This window comes from Triplophysa rosa, linkage group LG20 (assembly GCF_024868665.1).
Source record: "Triplophysa rosa linkage group LG20, Trosa_1v2, whole genome shotgun sequence".
Taxonomy (NCBI): Eukaryota; Metazoa; Chordata; class Actinopteri; order Cypriniformes; family Nemacheilidae; genus Triplophysa; species Triplophysa rosa.
The window spans coordinates 3,581,308-3,595,079 of NC_079909.1; the positions used below are offsets into that span (position 1 = coordinate 3,581,308).

General features: G+C 37.3%; 1 protein-coding gene across 1 annotated transcript in view; it reads right to left on the minus strand.

Moving 5' to 3' along the window:
- iars1 (isoleucyl-tRNA synthetase 1) overlaps positions 1–13,772 on the minus strand; it is a 70,786-nt gene that overhangs the window by 21,673 nt on the left and 35,341 nt on the right. Inside the window, exons 19-26 of the mRNA XM_057361807.1 lie at positions 13,101–13,245; positions 12,706–12,826; positions 12,450–12,541; positions 11,721–11,798; positions 10,514–10,635; positions 7,531–7,633; positions 7,204–7,287; positions 3,684–3,858 (exon numbers count right to left, since the gene is read on the minus strand). Of these exons, the coding sequence (XP_057217790.1) occupies positions 3,684–3,858; positions 7,204–7,287; positions 7,531–7,633; positions 10,514–10,635; positions 11,721–11,798; positions 12,450–12,541; positions 12,706–12,826; positions 13,101–13,245 (920 nt within the window). The remainder of the gene's footprint in view (positions 1–3,683; positions 3,859–7,203; positions 7,288–7,530; positions 7,634–10,513; positions 10,636–11,720; positions 11,799–12,449; positions 12,542–12,705; positions 12,827–13,100; positions 13,246–13,772) is intronic.

Genomic DNA, 13,772 nt, shown 5'->3' on the forward strand with positions numbered 1-13,772 from the left:
GGCTCTAAAGAAAGCGGCCCGAAAAATGGAGCGCAACTTTAAGAAAACTAAATTAGAGGTATTTCGTACAGCATGGAAGGATAGTATTCGAAAATACAGGAAAGCCCTAATAACTTCTAGATCCGCCTACTTTTCATCACTAATAGAAGAAAACCAGCACAACCCTAGGTTTTTATTTAACACGGTGGCTAAATTAACAAAAAATAAATCGTCAGTGACTTCTGATCCTGTATATCAGCATAGCAGTGATGAATTTATGAACTACTTCACATATAAAATCCAAGATATTAGAGAAAAAATTATAACAATGCAATCAGAAGTGAAACCCGCTGAACAAACTAACTACAGCGCCCTTAAGGAGAAAATGCAATTATTTTATACCGTAGATCAAGATGAGCTGTCTAAAATTATTAGATCATCTAAATCAACAACATGCATACTAGACCCTATACCTACAAATCTACTGAAAGAGATGCTCCCAGAAATTATAGATCCTCTTCTTGGTATTATTAACTCATCTCTGACATTAGGACATGTGCCTAAAGCATATAAGGTGGCTGTTATAAGGCCCCTTGTCAAAAAACCCCAACTCGACCCTAGAGAACTAAGGAACTACAGGCCTATATCGAATCTACCTTTCATATCTAAAGTTCTGGAAAAAGTAGTTTCAACTCAATTATGCTCCTTCCTCCAAAGGAATGACATCAATGAAGAATTCCAGTCTGGATTTAGAGCATGTCACAGTACAGAGACTGCTTTGATCAGAGTTACAAATGATCTGCTATTGGCGTCTGACCGAGGTTGTATCTCGTTATTGGTGCTGCTAGACCTTAGTGCTGCATTCGATACCATTGACCACAGCACACTCCTACATAGACTCGAAAATTATGTCGGCATTAAGGGAATAGCTTTGAAATGGTTTAAATCTTATTTATCCGACCGTTTTCAATTTGTAGCAATAAACAATGAGGTGTCACGCAAATCGCAAGTCCAGTACGGTGTACCACAGGGCTCAGTCTTAGGGCCTCTGCTCTTCGCATTATACATGCTACCTCTAGGAGATATAATAAAGCGACACGGAGTTAGCTTTCACTGTTATGCTGATGATACTCAACTTTATATTTCCTCGAAGCCTCATGAAACACAGCAGTTCCATCGAATAATGGAATGCATAGTCGATATAAAAAACTGGATGAGTAACAACTTTTTATTACTGAACTCGGACAAAACGGAAGTGTTACTTATTGGACCGAAAACTGCTATAAGTAACAACCAAGAATACTGTTTAACTATTGACGGATGTTCCATAAAACCCTCGTCGTCAGCAAAGAATCTTGGCGTTCTATTCGATAGTAATCTGTCATTTGAGAGCCACGTCGCCAACACCTGTAAAATTGCGTTTTTCCATCTTAAGAATATATCTAAACTACGTCATATGCTGTCAATCTCAGATGCAGAGAAGTTAATTCATGCATTCATGACATCAAGACTAGATTACTGTAATGCACTGTTAGGTGGTTGCCCTGCAGGCTTATTACAAAAACTCCAATTGGTCCAAAACGCGGCAGCTCGAGTTCTTACACGTACAAAAAAGTATGAACATATTAGCCCGGTTCTGTCAACCTTGCACTGGTTACCTATAAAGCATCGCGTTAACTTTAAAATCTTGCTTATTACCTATAAAGCCTTACATGGTTTAGCTCCTCAGTACTTGAATGAACTCCTTTTGTATTACAGTCCTTCACGTGCATTACGCTCTCAGGCGTCCTGTCAGTTGGTAATACCTAGAATTTCAAAATCAAGTGCAGGTGGTAGATCCTTTTCCTATCTAGCGCCTAAACTTTGGAATAGTCTTCCCTGCACTGTCCGGGAGGCAGACACACTCTGTCAGTTTAAATCTAGACTAAAGACGCATCTTTTTAATCTTGCATACACTACTCTTCCATAATATAAATCTTCAGAGGGTTTAGGCTGCATTAGTTAGATCAACCGGAACCAAAAACACAACTGATGTACTTGTTGCATCAAAGAGTACAGAACAGTACTCTACTCTCAGCCAGTCTTGTCTCATTGTTCCAAGGTTACCACAGCGAGCAGGATGCAGTTCATGGCCTGACCTGATGGTAGAGCGGAGAATGGGAAGTGGGGACCTGACAAGAGCTGAGATGATAGAGCTGGATAAAGAAGGACGCGGTCTCTTGACATGTCTTCACCACAAAATTTCAAATGCTATTAGATTATTAATGATAATCTTAAACTATAATTTATTTTATTATTAAGTTTATTTATTTTATTTAGCCTTGTTGTGCAAGCTCTCTGGAGCTTGTGCAGAGGCAGCAGCTTTTGACAGAGGGGAACTGGAATCCCCTGGTTGGGCCTGGGTTCTCCCCTGGTTGGGCCTGGGAGCGTGTGTGTGTGTGTGTGTGCGTACTTGTCTGTGTACGTACGTGTGTGTGTGTGTGTGTGTGTGTGTTTGTGTCTCCGTGTCTGTGTGTGTTGGTGCGTGTGCGTGTTGTGTGTGTGGAGTGTTTTGTGTGTGGGTGTGTCTGTCTTCTGTGTTTTCAACCTTTTCTTGTTTTTGCAGGTACAACTTTAATTATTTTGCTTATAGTCAATATGTCTCATGTACAGCTGCTTTGTAACAATGAAAATTGTAAATGCGCTATATAAATAAAGTTGAGTTGAGTTGAGTAATGAGAATGTGATTTTTTTCTTACACATTATGGTAATGAGAATGTGATTTTTTTCTTCCACATTATGGTAATGAGAATGTGTTTTCTTTCTTGCACATTATGGGAATGATATTGTGATTTTTTCCCTTTACACTATGGAAATGAGAATGTGTTTTTTACTTTACATTATGGTAATGAGAATGTGTCTTTCCTTTACATTATGGTAATGAGAATGCGTCTTTCCTTTACATTATGGTAATATAAATGTGTTTTTCCTTTACATTATGGTAATGAGAATGCGTTTTTCCTTTACATTATGGTAATGAGAATGCGTCTTTCCTTTACATTATGGTAATGAGAATGCGTTTTTCCTTTACATTATGGTAATGAGAATGTGATCTTTACATTATGGTAATGACAAAGTGTTTATTCTTTACATAATGGAAATGAGAATTTATTCTTTGACATTATGTTAATGGAATGAGATTTTTTTTCTTCCAACATTACGGTATTGAGAATGTGATTTTTATCTTTACATTGTAGTAATGACAAAGTTTTTTTTTTCTTCCACATTAAGGTAATAAGAAAGTATTTTTTCTTCCAGAATAAATCAATGAGAATGCGATTCTAGTTTATGGAAATGAGAGTGCGATTTTCCTTTACATCATGGTAATGAGAATGTGATCTTCCTTTACATTGTGGTAATGACCTAGTATTTCTTTCTTTACATTTCAGTAATGAGAATGTGATTTTTTCTTCCACATTATGGCAATAAGGATATATTTTTTTCTTTCACATTATAGTAATGAGAAAGTGTAACCATGAGGTTAAGTCACTTGGTCAAGGGCTACACCACATTTGGCTACACCACTAATGGTCATTATGCCATTAAACCACATCAATGCTTTATGACAATCTTTAGTACCTCCAGAGATGTTGGCAACAGATCTCAATGACTTTGGAGGTTGTTACAGCTTTTACAAATGTATACATTTCACAGGTGATACATGCCTGTCCTCTGGAAAGCCTCCAGCTCTTCACTCTTCAGCTCTTTGATGGATGCAGTAACAGATTTAAATGCTCCTTTCAGACGTTTGCCCAGCACCATGTGATCAGGTTCGGCCCTCAGACGGATTCCGTACTTGTCCTTGTCTGTGGACAGAGTGAGCTGGCGAACATTCAGCTCCTGGTAAAAAAATCATACATATGAATCATATACAAGAAAAAATCCCATTTCATTCTACTTGACCACTATTTTTTCCACTAATGGGTAACATTCCTTAAATTCAAATAATTACTGGTACACATAAATGCATAAAATCTGCTGTGATACTAGCATCCCTTAGCATGCTTTTGACCTATGCAGAGCAGATCTGTCTGTACTGCTGCACATCATATTTCATGTGGACAGTCACAGAACCATCAGTCATTTAAATAAAACATGGCAAATGATGAACCCATGCATTTGGAGGCTTTGGATACCACCCGGCAGACAGATCTTTTATTCTCCCTCCCCAAACAAATGTATGAATTTAAGAATTCAAGAACTTCTGTTGTGTTGCACTAGCAGATACTTATGGATAAAAACTAGAGAAATAGAAAGTTCAACAGAAGCGTGAGAATACCAGCACACTTGACAGTTCACAGGATAACTACTGATGCCCATGGGTGCGGGCTGCTTGCGCCAGTGAACGGCTAAAACACCATCACCTCTGTTATTACTGCATAAAAACGCATTCAAATAGCTCATCATCTCATACTAAATAATGCAAAGCCAGACTCGCTAAGACTCCAAAAACCGCCCGTTTCATCATCTTCTGTGAATAATAATGCTTCTTTCTCATGAATATATTTGCGAGTGGGTCACGGTGACTGCTGAGTGTGTTGTGTGTGTTCAGAGCTATCGGTCTGATCAATGGCAGGCGTGTGGCGTGTGCCACCCACTGCTTTCTCCACGGGGCTGTTTAACAATGGAGCGTGGAAGAAGCAGAGACAGAGCGGCTAATTTTAGCTCGGAGACCCGGCCTCCCCATAAATCACGGCGGCAGGGCCTGCGGATGAAGGACACAGGTTGAGTGTGTCTGCTCGCACATGGCAACTACACGACCTGCGTTAGTGTGCACTGGAGGACAACTGCCCAGTTAAGCATCCCTAACAATCAGCTGTTTGGAAACTGTGCTCACGATCTGTATTTTCAAGTCATTCAATAACTACTGCATTAAGGAATCATGGAAGCTTTACCCCCAGTCAACCACGAATATTTCATGTTGATCTGTTATTAACATCATAAACACTGAACTAATGAACATATGGGGCCTCATATGCAAGAATGCTGCAATTAATAACTTTTGTCTCTCTATCGACATCTCTGTTTGAAACACAAAATTGCAGGTTATTTACGTACTTATCTTCACGTGGGCTCAAGTCAAATGACGTCAAACTCACATTTCCCACAAAATAATAATCGACAGCTCAATTTATAAAACATAACTATAAGCATACCATTCTGAATTAGGGGAAGATAAAGAGACAGTTTCTGTACAACAACAGACTTTTTATTTATTAGATATTATTTATTAGAATGATCTTGCTTGGTCTATAAACACCATGCACTGTGCTGTGTTTTACCTTTCTGTGTTTTTCTTATTTGCTCCTGTAAAGCTGCTTTGGAACAATGCACATTGTGAAAAGCGCTATATAAATAAATTGAATTGAATTGAATTGAATTTTTATGTACTTGCTTAATAAGCAATTTTTCTTTATTCTTAACAAAAAAGTGAATTGCAGTTTTAATTAAAGTATTTCATGTTTCAAAACATGTTGTTCTACAACTTTTTTTCAAGAAAAAATAGTTTAAAAACGACAAAGAAAATGATTTAGTTTTGTAAATTGTAAATCTACAGTAGTTTGTCAGATTGAAAAACGATTCTAGTCAAGTCAGTACACTGTCTGTTTTATTTCTATATAACTGTACTTAATTTGCATGACAGGACATATAGACTGAACCTGTAATGTATGCGCCTGACGTCACAATTTTCACAAATTTGTGTTTTTAAAAGTTTGCATTTTTAGGCCGCCACACAGAAGTTGTGAAAACAGTTGAAAACGGTGTTCTTTAAACTAGTGATAGACCGATATATTGCCATGGCCGATATATATCGGCTGATATTTGGAAGTTTTTCACTATCGGCATCGGCCGATATATTTTTACAAATGGGTGATATTTTTTTCAGTTTGGCCGCCATACAGCACATCAGCATTTTATTCATAAAAATGTCACTAAGATGTAAAGCAGGCATTTGCCACTTAGTAATGTAATATAACCAGAGTAAAATGGGTTGTGTACAAAAATTGTAAGGAAAGTATCAATAACTTGTTTAAATTGATTTATTTTATTCATTTTAAGCCATGTTTAGCTGCCCATATGTTATATTAATCAATAAACCTCTTAATGTCTGTTACTAACTAGGCTCAGTGCTTTCTTAATATCGGTATCGGCCATTAAAAACCCATATCGGTCGACCACTAGTGTAAACCCACAAACAGGGGTTTTCCTGCATAGAGAAATTGGAGGCGGCTGCCTCCGTCAAATGTCGTGCCGCCTCAGGCTCTCGCCAAAATTATGTTGCAAGTCTTCACAAGAAATGCTGCATGCATTTATCCTGCACTGTCATTTGTAACTGCAGTTGCAACATTACGCCACAGTGGAGGCGCTGTTTCGTTATCAGCACACTGAGGCGCTAAAAAGAATTGCAGAACAAGAGCTGGCTGTGTTTCACAGCTGTTTGTTTTGCATCAAAGTACGTTCAATTTCTTGAAATTTACTAAATTAACATGACGTACATCATTGCAATGTCTTTAGCTGTGCAGTCGGATCGTTGAATCAGCGTATACTGTACACAGCGAGTTCGCCAGTATGAACGCACATTGCGTTCAGAACGACTCGCACTCGAATGACTCATTTGAACTGATTCATTTAAACTATTGAACTTTTCAGTCCCTAGCGAATATAAGAGATCATTGAATCATTTAAAGTGAACCACAGAGAATGCAAGATGTGAATGAGCTTTGCTCATTTTGAAATACTGGTTAATTCAGTTAGCTATTGTGGGCTGAAAAGTTAATTGAAAACGATAAAAAAGCTTTATTTGATTAAAAAAAACTTTTATTTTTGGTTGAATAAAAGTAATGTTTTATATAACTTAATAATTGTCATTTTTATCTAATTTTATTAGACCTTTTAATATGTCAAACTCAAAGTCACTTTGGTTAAGCCACTTAAAGGTACGGTAGGCCTCAATGTGTGTACAAGATCAGGATGGCACCACCTCCGCCTCATTTTGAGCCAGGAAAAACCCTGACAAAGGTCAGAAAACTCAATCTGTTTTTTTGCCAGATTGTATACAAACAACTACTCATTTTTCTATCCCATTACACACATTCTTGGTAATGTATAAGGTCATCTGCTGGACGATGATGAATCTCATCTTAAGCTGAAATCATGGGATGAGAGAAGTGAAGTAACTCCTACCTCCAGAATATACTTCTGCAGAGACTGGATGTCCTTCAGAGCTTCTGGATCCTGATGGATCACCACCACTTCTTTCAGCGGATACTGAAAAACACCAATAACCCACGCAGTGAGATCATTCAGTGTAGTTTGTATGGAAATTAAATGCATGTAAATCAAGTTAAGGTCACTAGCATGGGGCAAGATGAGGAACATGCATGTAAAATCATGATGCTGAGGTTGTTTGTGTGTCTGAACTGCAGGACATTCTTAGGTCATCTTTATGAAAGGGAGGCTTCATAAAAAACACATTTATAAAACATAAAACAATAATAATGTGGGTTGCACCTTGACTGGGAGAGTCTTTCTGTCTCTGATGACGCGACCCAACTCGATGACCGACTGCGTCTGTGCCACAGCGTTCTCAATGCGCTTGTCAATCAGAGACTCTCTGTCAATCACATACACAAAATAAAGTTAGCCTATGACAACCCTTAAAGTCCCAGTGAAATTAAAAATAACAATGCCTATTTTTTCATGAAATGTTGCAGCGTTTATTGTAAATAGTTTATCAATGTGGGTCATTCTATTTTTAAAATTTGTGTGCCATCACAATCTTTAGTTAAAATCTAAAATTCCACTTCCTTCCTGTAATGACTATCCATCTTAAATGATGTTTGTTAGACAGCTTGGGCGGAGCATCCGTTAACTCCTCCCCTTCAACTGTCAGTCTGCTGCCAGTTTCATTTCAAAATGCAACAGCTGTTTTTATACATCCAATCAAATTGCAGAGAAAGATGAAAGCCACGCCCATATTTTCTCATTAGAAATTCCATTTCACTAGGAAATGCGTCAAAATATGGAAGTAAAAACGATCGCAACTTCCGGTTCACGGTGACTTTAAAATACCTTGAATACACGAAATGTCTAGTTCTGCAGTATTTCTAGTAAATGGTTAAGCGTATATATAAAGTACAAAAATTTATATTATTTTGTAAACCAATTTTTTTCCCGGAGGTATTTTTGGCATTGTGACCACATCTATATCACTTTTATAGAGTAGACTATTCATTTTGTTTCTAAATCTTTCAATCTCTGATTGTTTTCCTGATAATAAAAATTATGTTTCATGTAATTTATTCTTGTACATAGCATAAACGTTATTGCCACTAAAAATGCCATTTCAAAACCCCCACTGCAAGTTTTACATCATCTTTACTGCAGAAAAGCACCCTTATTTAGCTCTTTCCTGCTTAATTTTTAATGCGACTGCAGCCTGCAATCCCAAAACAAAAAATACAGCCCACAGTCTGCAGCAGTGATTCTGAAATAATGAGAATAAACTACTTCCTCCTAGTCTGATCTCTAAAAAAAGAAGACTGAAGAGATGAGAAATCAAAGCAGCAGCAGCAGCAGAACATGTTTAATTTGCTAATGACTGGAGTCTCCTCTGGACGGCCTCTGTGTCTCTATCTGCAGGTCACCTCTGTGCTTATTAATACACACGAGCCATAACGTGAATTTCTGAAGGAGACAGAGACGGACTGAAGGGGAAAATATCTTCCGAGCGTCTCACAGCGCTGGGCTGCATGTAAACGACTGCGGGGTCATCTGAGGTATTCTGCTAAATGTGTTTACAGACGGAAATTAAAGGCACAGTAAATCACTACAGTTGAACGCAAGGACGCCTAAGGATTTTTCAGCCCAGAGTGCGAAGCATTCATCAAAGTGTGCTTGAGTTCAAAATGTTACATTTTCATGTAATATTGCGTCATGTTAAAGCTAAGGTCATAGGTTTGACTCCTTGAAAACATAGACACTACTAATAAATCAATGCCTTGAATACACTAAGTACAGTTTTTCATAATACATCGGTTTCCCGTACAAGCTACAATAAGCAACAGAACACTGTTTATATTTTTGTATGTTGCCAGTTATAATGCATTGTGCAATGTCACTGGTCTAAAATCCCATCCCATCTCATACCGACTAATCCTCAAAAATAAGCATTTACTATATTACACTGTTAAAATGTACTTGTCATTTTCTGACATGATATCATCCATGAATTATATGCAAAATTCAAAATACAGGTGAAAATGCTGTAAAAATCCAATACAGAGAATTTCTCCATATTAAAGGGATAGTTCACCCAAAAATGAAAAATCTGTCATCATTTATTCACCTTCGAGTTGTTCCAAATCTGTATAAATGTCTTTGTTCTAATCAACACAGAGAAAGATATTTGGAAGAATGCTTATCACCAGACAGATTTTCCCCCCCATTGACTCCCATAGTAGAAACAAATACAATGGTAGTCAAAAGTGCCCCAGAACTGTTTGCTGTCCTGCATTCTTCAACAGAACAAAAAAAAAGATAAAGTATTTTTTCCTACAATGGGAGTCAATGGGGGGCAAAATCTGTCTGGTTCCAAATATCTTTCTCTGTGTTCATCAAAACAAAGACATTTATACAGATTTGAAACAACTCGAAGGTGAGTAAATAATGACATGATTTTCATTTTTGGGTGAACTATCCATTTAATATAGTACATTGTGCTCTATTTGTATGGCTTGTGTTTTACGTAGGGATGTAACGATTCACCGTGAGCCGGTTGAAAATCGGTTATAATGAGCAACGATTCAAATCGGTTGAGGCTTGAACTGAATCGCAATACATTTTTTGAACAGCAGGGGCCGCTATTTTCACTGCAAACCTAAACGTGGATGCTGATATTTCTTAAATGCAAAAAAATCCAAGAAAAGCACATACAGTATTAGTTTGTTTATATTAAAGAGACTTTTTCTATTATTAATTTGTTATAAAATTGCAGCTTAGTTTTGTTATTTGAAATAAAACATTATTTTATCATACAAAGAAACGTGAAGCATTTAAGAAATAATGCAAGGGAAGTTGTTCATTTCTAATTTGTTTCAACTCATTTTTTCAAAATAAATCGTGAGTAAATCGTGACAAAATCGCATCGTGAGATCAGAATCGTGACTCGCATCGCATCGTGAGCTGAGTGAATCGTTACATCCCTAGTTTTACGTTTGTGTATTAATCTTGCAAAAAGATTTGTGTTATAGATTTGACATTGTATGACCAACAACTGTACAGTAGAAGTCTCAAAGATGGGCTATTCTATCTACAAAAAAATCTCTTTTAATTTCTTAACATTACCAGGAAAGCTGTAATAGTATATGTAAACTAAACTAACCTTAGGGCAGACTAAATTAATTTCTAATTGCATATACATTCTTCATGTTGGACATCTTGAAACAAAGATTCAGTGGGAATCACCCCTGTAGTGTCATGTGACGTTGTGTACCTGACTTGTGGCAGCATGAGGTAGTGAATACTCCCAGTGTCCTTCTCTTCTACTGACGTTGGATCAATCAGGTGACGTAGATTCTGATACATCAACTCTGTTATGAAAGGAGTGAACGGGGCCTATTCACAACAAAAGACAAAAATCATTGAGTATCTTACTTTTCTATCTCAACATCAGACAGCAAACTGTATGAATATTATAATGAATACTCAAAGTCGGGGTTAACTGTGAACATCATATTCATATCCAGCATTCATAAAGAGACTTTTCTGGTTTCTTATGGCCTTTCATCACGTGCTTAATCTCCATAACATTGAAGTTCTTGTTCTTATAAGGATTCATTCCAACATTAAACACTTTCTGAAAAATCACTGGCCAGGAAAATGAGGCATTGACTGTTTTTTAAGACATTGCTTATCTATCAAATTACTTTTTGGGTCAACGATTAATTACTGCAGTAAGCTAGCTCTGCCCTCATACGTCTGAACGGACCTGACCAGCTTTAGAGATGTGGAGAGCCGTTACTCCAAAAACAAAACTACAACCAATAAAGGCTCAAGAGACAATTATCAAGGTCTAAATTCATTGGAAAATTCTATTTTATCTAACATAATAGAATACTTTTTTCATGTAAATGTGGTTTGTTTAAATTTCTTAAATAAACAACTGCAAATTTTTCACTTTAAGTGACCCCTATTAAAGTAATATGCAAATAATAATTTGGGGTCTACCCAAAAATGAACTCCACAAATAATTGCATACCGAGCTTCATGAAGACTCTAGTCAATAAACTGCGGTACTATGAAGAAGAACTAAGCAACACGACAATCTCTAATGAGCAGCTAAGAGGAGGGACTCCAATATGGCATGGATGATGTTTTTGAAAATTTCTAGTTGCTAGGCAACCATACACACATCCACCCCATAATAACATAATGCAATTAGCCACAGAAACTTCATGCATGCAAAATCTGGTGATATTGCACCATGAAAATTACAGATTGTTTCGGAATGGAAAAAGTTAATTTCAGTATTGCATCATTCTTCCTCAAGCATTGCTTTAAACTTCTATATACTCAATCATTTCATCACTACCCGCTGAGAAACAGCCTGTTCTGTTGCCTCCTTCTGCAACAGGAACATTTTTTTCTAAACGCGTCTTTATTTAAGAAACAGATGCAGGACCAGCATTACAGTGACTCACCATCAGTCTGCACATTGAGAACAGCACGCTGAAGAGGGTCTCCAAAGCACGCATACAGTCCTCAGTGCCACTCTCACCCTGACAAAGAAAGAGATGCTTACAACTACAAGCAATGTTGACTCCTCCTGTAAAACCACATAACACACAACATGTGCTTACTGCACTGCAGTCTTACAGTATGCCATCATGTTTAGGCCTGTGGTATTACAATACATGAGGTGACAGCTAAGCATTCTTCATTTGAGTAGAATAAATTGAAAGGCGAAATAAAACTGATTATAGAGGTATATTATGATGAAAAATTCATGATGTGGTTTTCCTTGTATCAGAATAAAGTCGGGATCAAGACAGACACCTGCGGCACACCATCATTTTATTTTAATGTGTACATGCAATTAAAAAACTAAACAAATCTCCGTAATGTCACAAAAACATATTGGAACATGTCTGGATTATCTCAAAATCACACTATTTTACATTTAAAAAATCATGAAAAAATATTTGTTGCACATTTGACAATTTTTTTACATTACGAAAAGCAGAATTCAGCAAAGAATCTGTCAAAAAAAATCCTTTTTGCTAAGCAAAGTGCAATTTCTTACTTTTTATTTATATTTTGGGGTGCCATGAGAAGCAGACATGTTCTTGACAAGTTTTGGGATGTTTTCCCAATAACAAAAGAAAGGCTGCTCTGGACAGTGTTTGAGCATGAGTCACATTTCAGCCTACCTTCAGTCGCCTGCGGTTCATCCGCACATACCAGTTGGTGAGCATATCCACAAATTTGACAAGCTTGGGAACCACAGTATAGAGCCTGTAGGCTGGAAATACAAGCACATAAAAACAGACACCATCTATTTCAGACCATCTGTGTTGTCAGATCGCTTTCAGGTTGTCACGGCTTTTACATGGAGGAGTTACACATCATTATCTGGTGTGGTGAGAATCTGTGTGTGATCTCAGACCTACAGCTGGTCTCACTCACCTCCCATCTCATCTTTGAAGAATTGTATTAGTGATTGAGTGAAAGACTGGATCCATTTGTCCATGATGTTGTCGCTCAAGCTGGCAGTCCTCTCGTTGTACAGGAACTCTATGGCCTCTTCCTAATGTGTACAGTAACCAGACAGAGTAAGTTGGATTCATACAGTCCATCTATCTGTGCATGCTGGTAGACACTGAACAACTCATGCACTGTATGTAAAATCTTCAAAAGTCAAATGACAGCTCTGTTTGAAGACAGGACCAAAATGTAAGTAATTACTTATCATGTAGAAACCATAAGGAATGGATGGAAGTCTAAGTATTGTTTTTTAAACTGTCAGTGTATCAAAAACCATCTGAAGACATTGAAGAGATGCTATGGATCAGATCTTGTACCTTTTGCAGTCTTTGGATGTTCTGCACCAGGAAGCGATATGCGTTGTACCAGGGTAGGAAGACATCTTTAAGCACATCTCTCACCCCCTCTTCTTTGAAGCGAAGGTTTTCAGCACGGACCACAGGAGAGTTGATCAGATACAGTCTAGTGGGAAAGACACAGTGGGAATTCTTCATTCTCCAGATAAATAAGACCAGAGAAATCAAGACTAAAAGAGAATAAGGAAAACCTCTGCACTGCATGAGCATCTTAGCTACTTTATATCAAAGAAGATTTTTGTCAAAAAAATATGTTAAAATTCAATTCAATTCAATTTTATTTATATAGCGCTTTTCACAATGTGCATTGTTCCAAAGCAGCTTTACAGGAGAAAATAAGAAAAACTGAAAAAAACAAAAAAGGTAAAACACAGCACAGTGCATGATGTTTATAGAACAAGCAAGAATATTCTAGTAAATAATATCTAATAAATGCAGTCTCCCGGTGGTTTATTTAGCATATTTTGCATTAAGTGAATGCTTGGCTGAAGAGATGTGTCTTTAATCTAGATTTAAATTGGGAGAGTGTCTGACCCTCGAATAGTATCGGGTAGGCTATTCCAGAGTTTAGGTGCTACGTATGAGAAAGCTCTTCCCCCTTTGGTGGATTTAGTTATTCTAGGTGTTATCAAA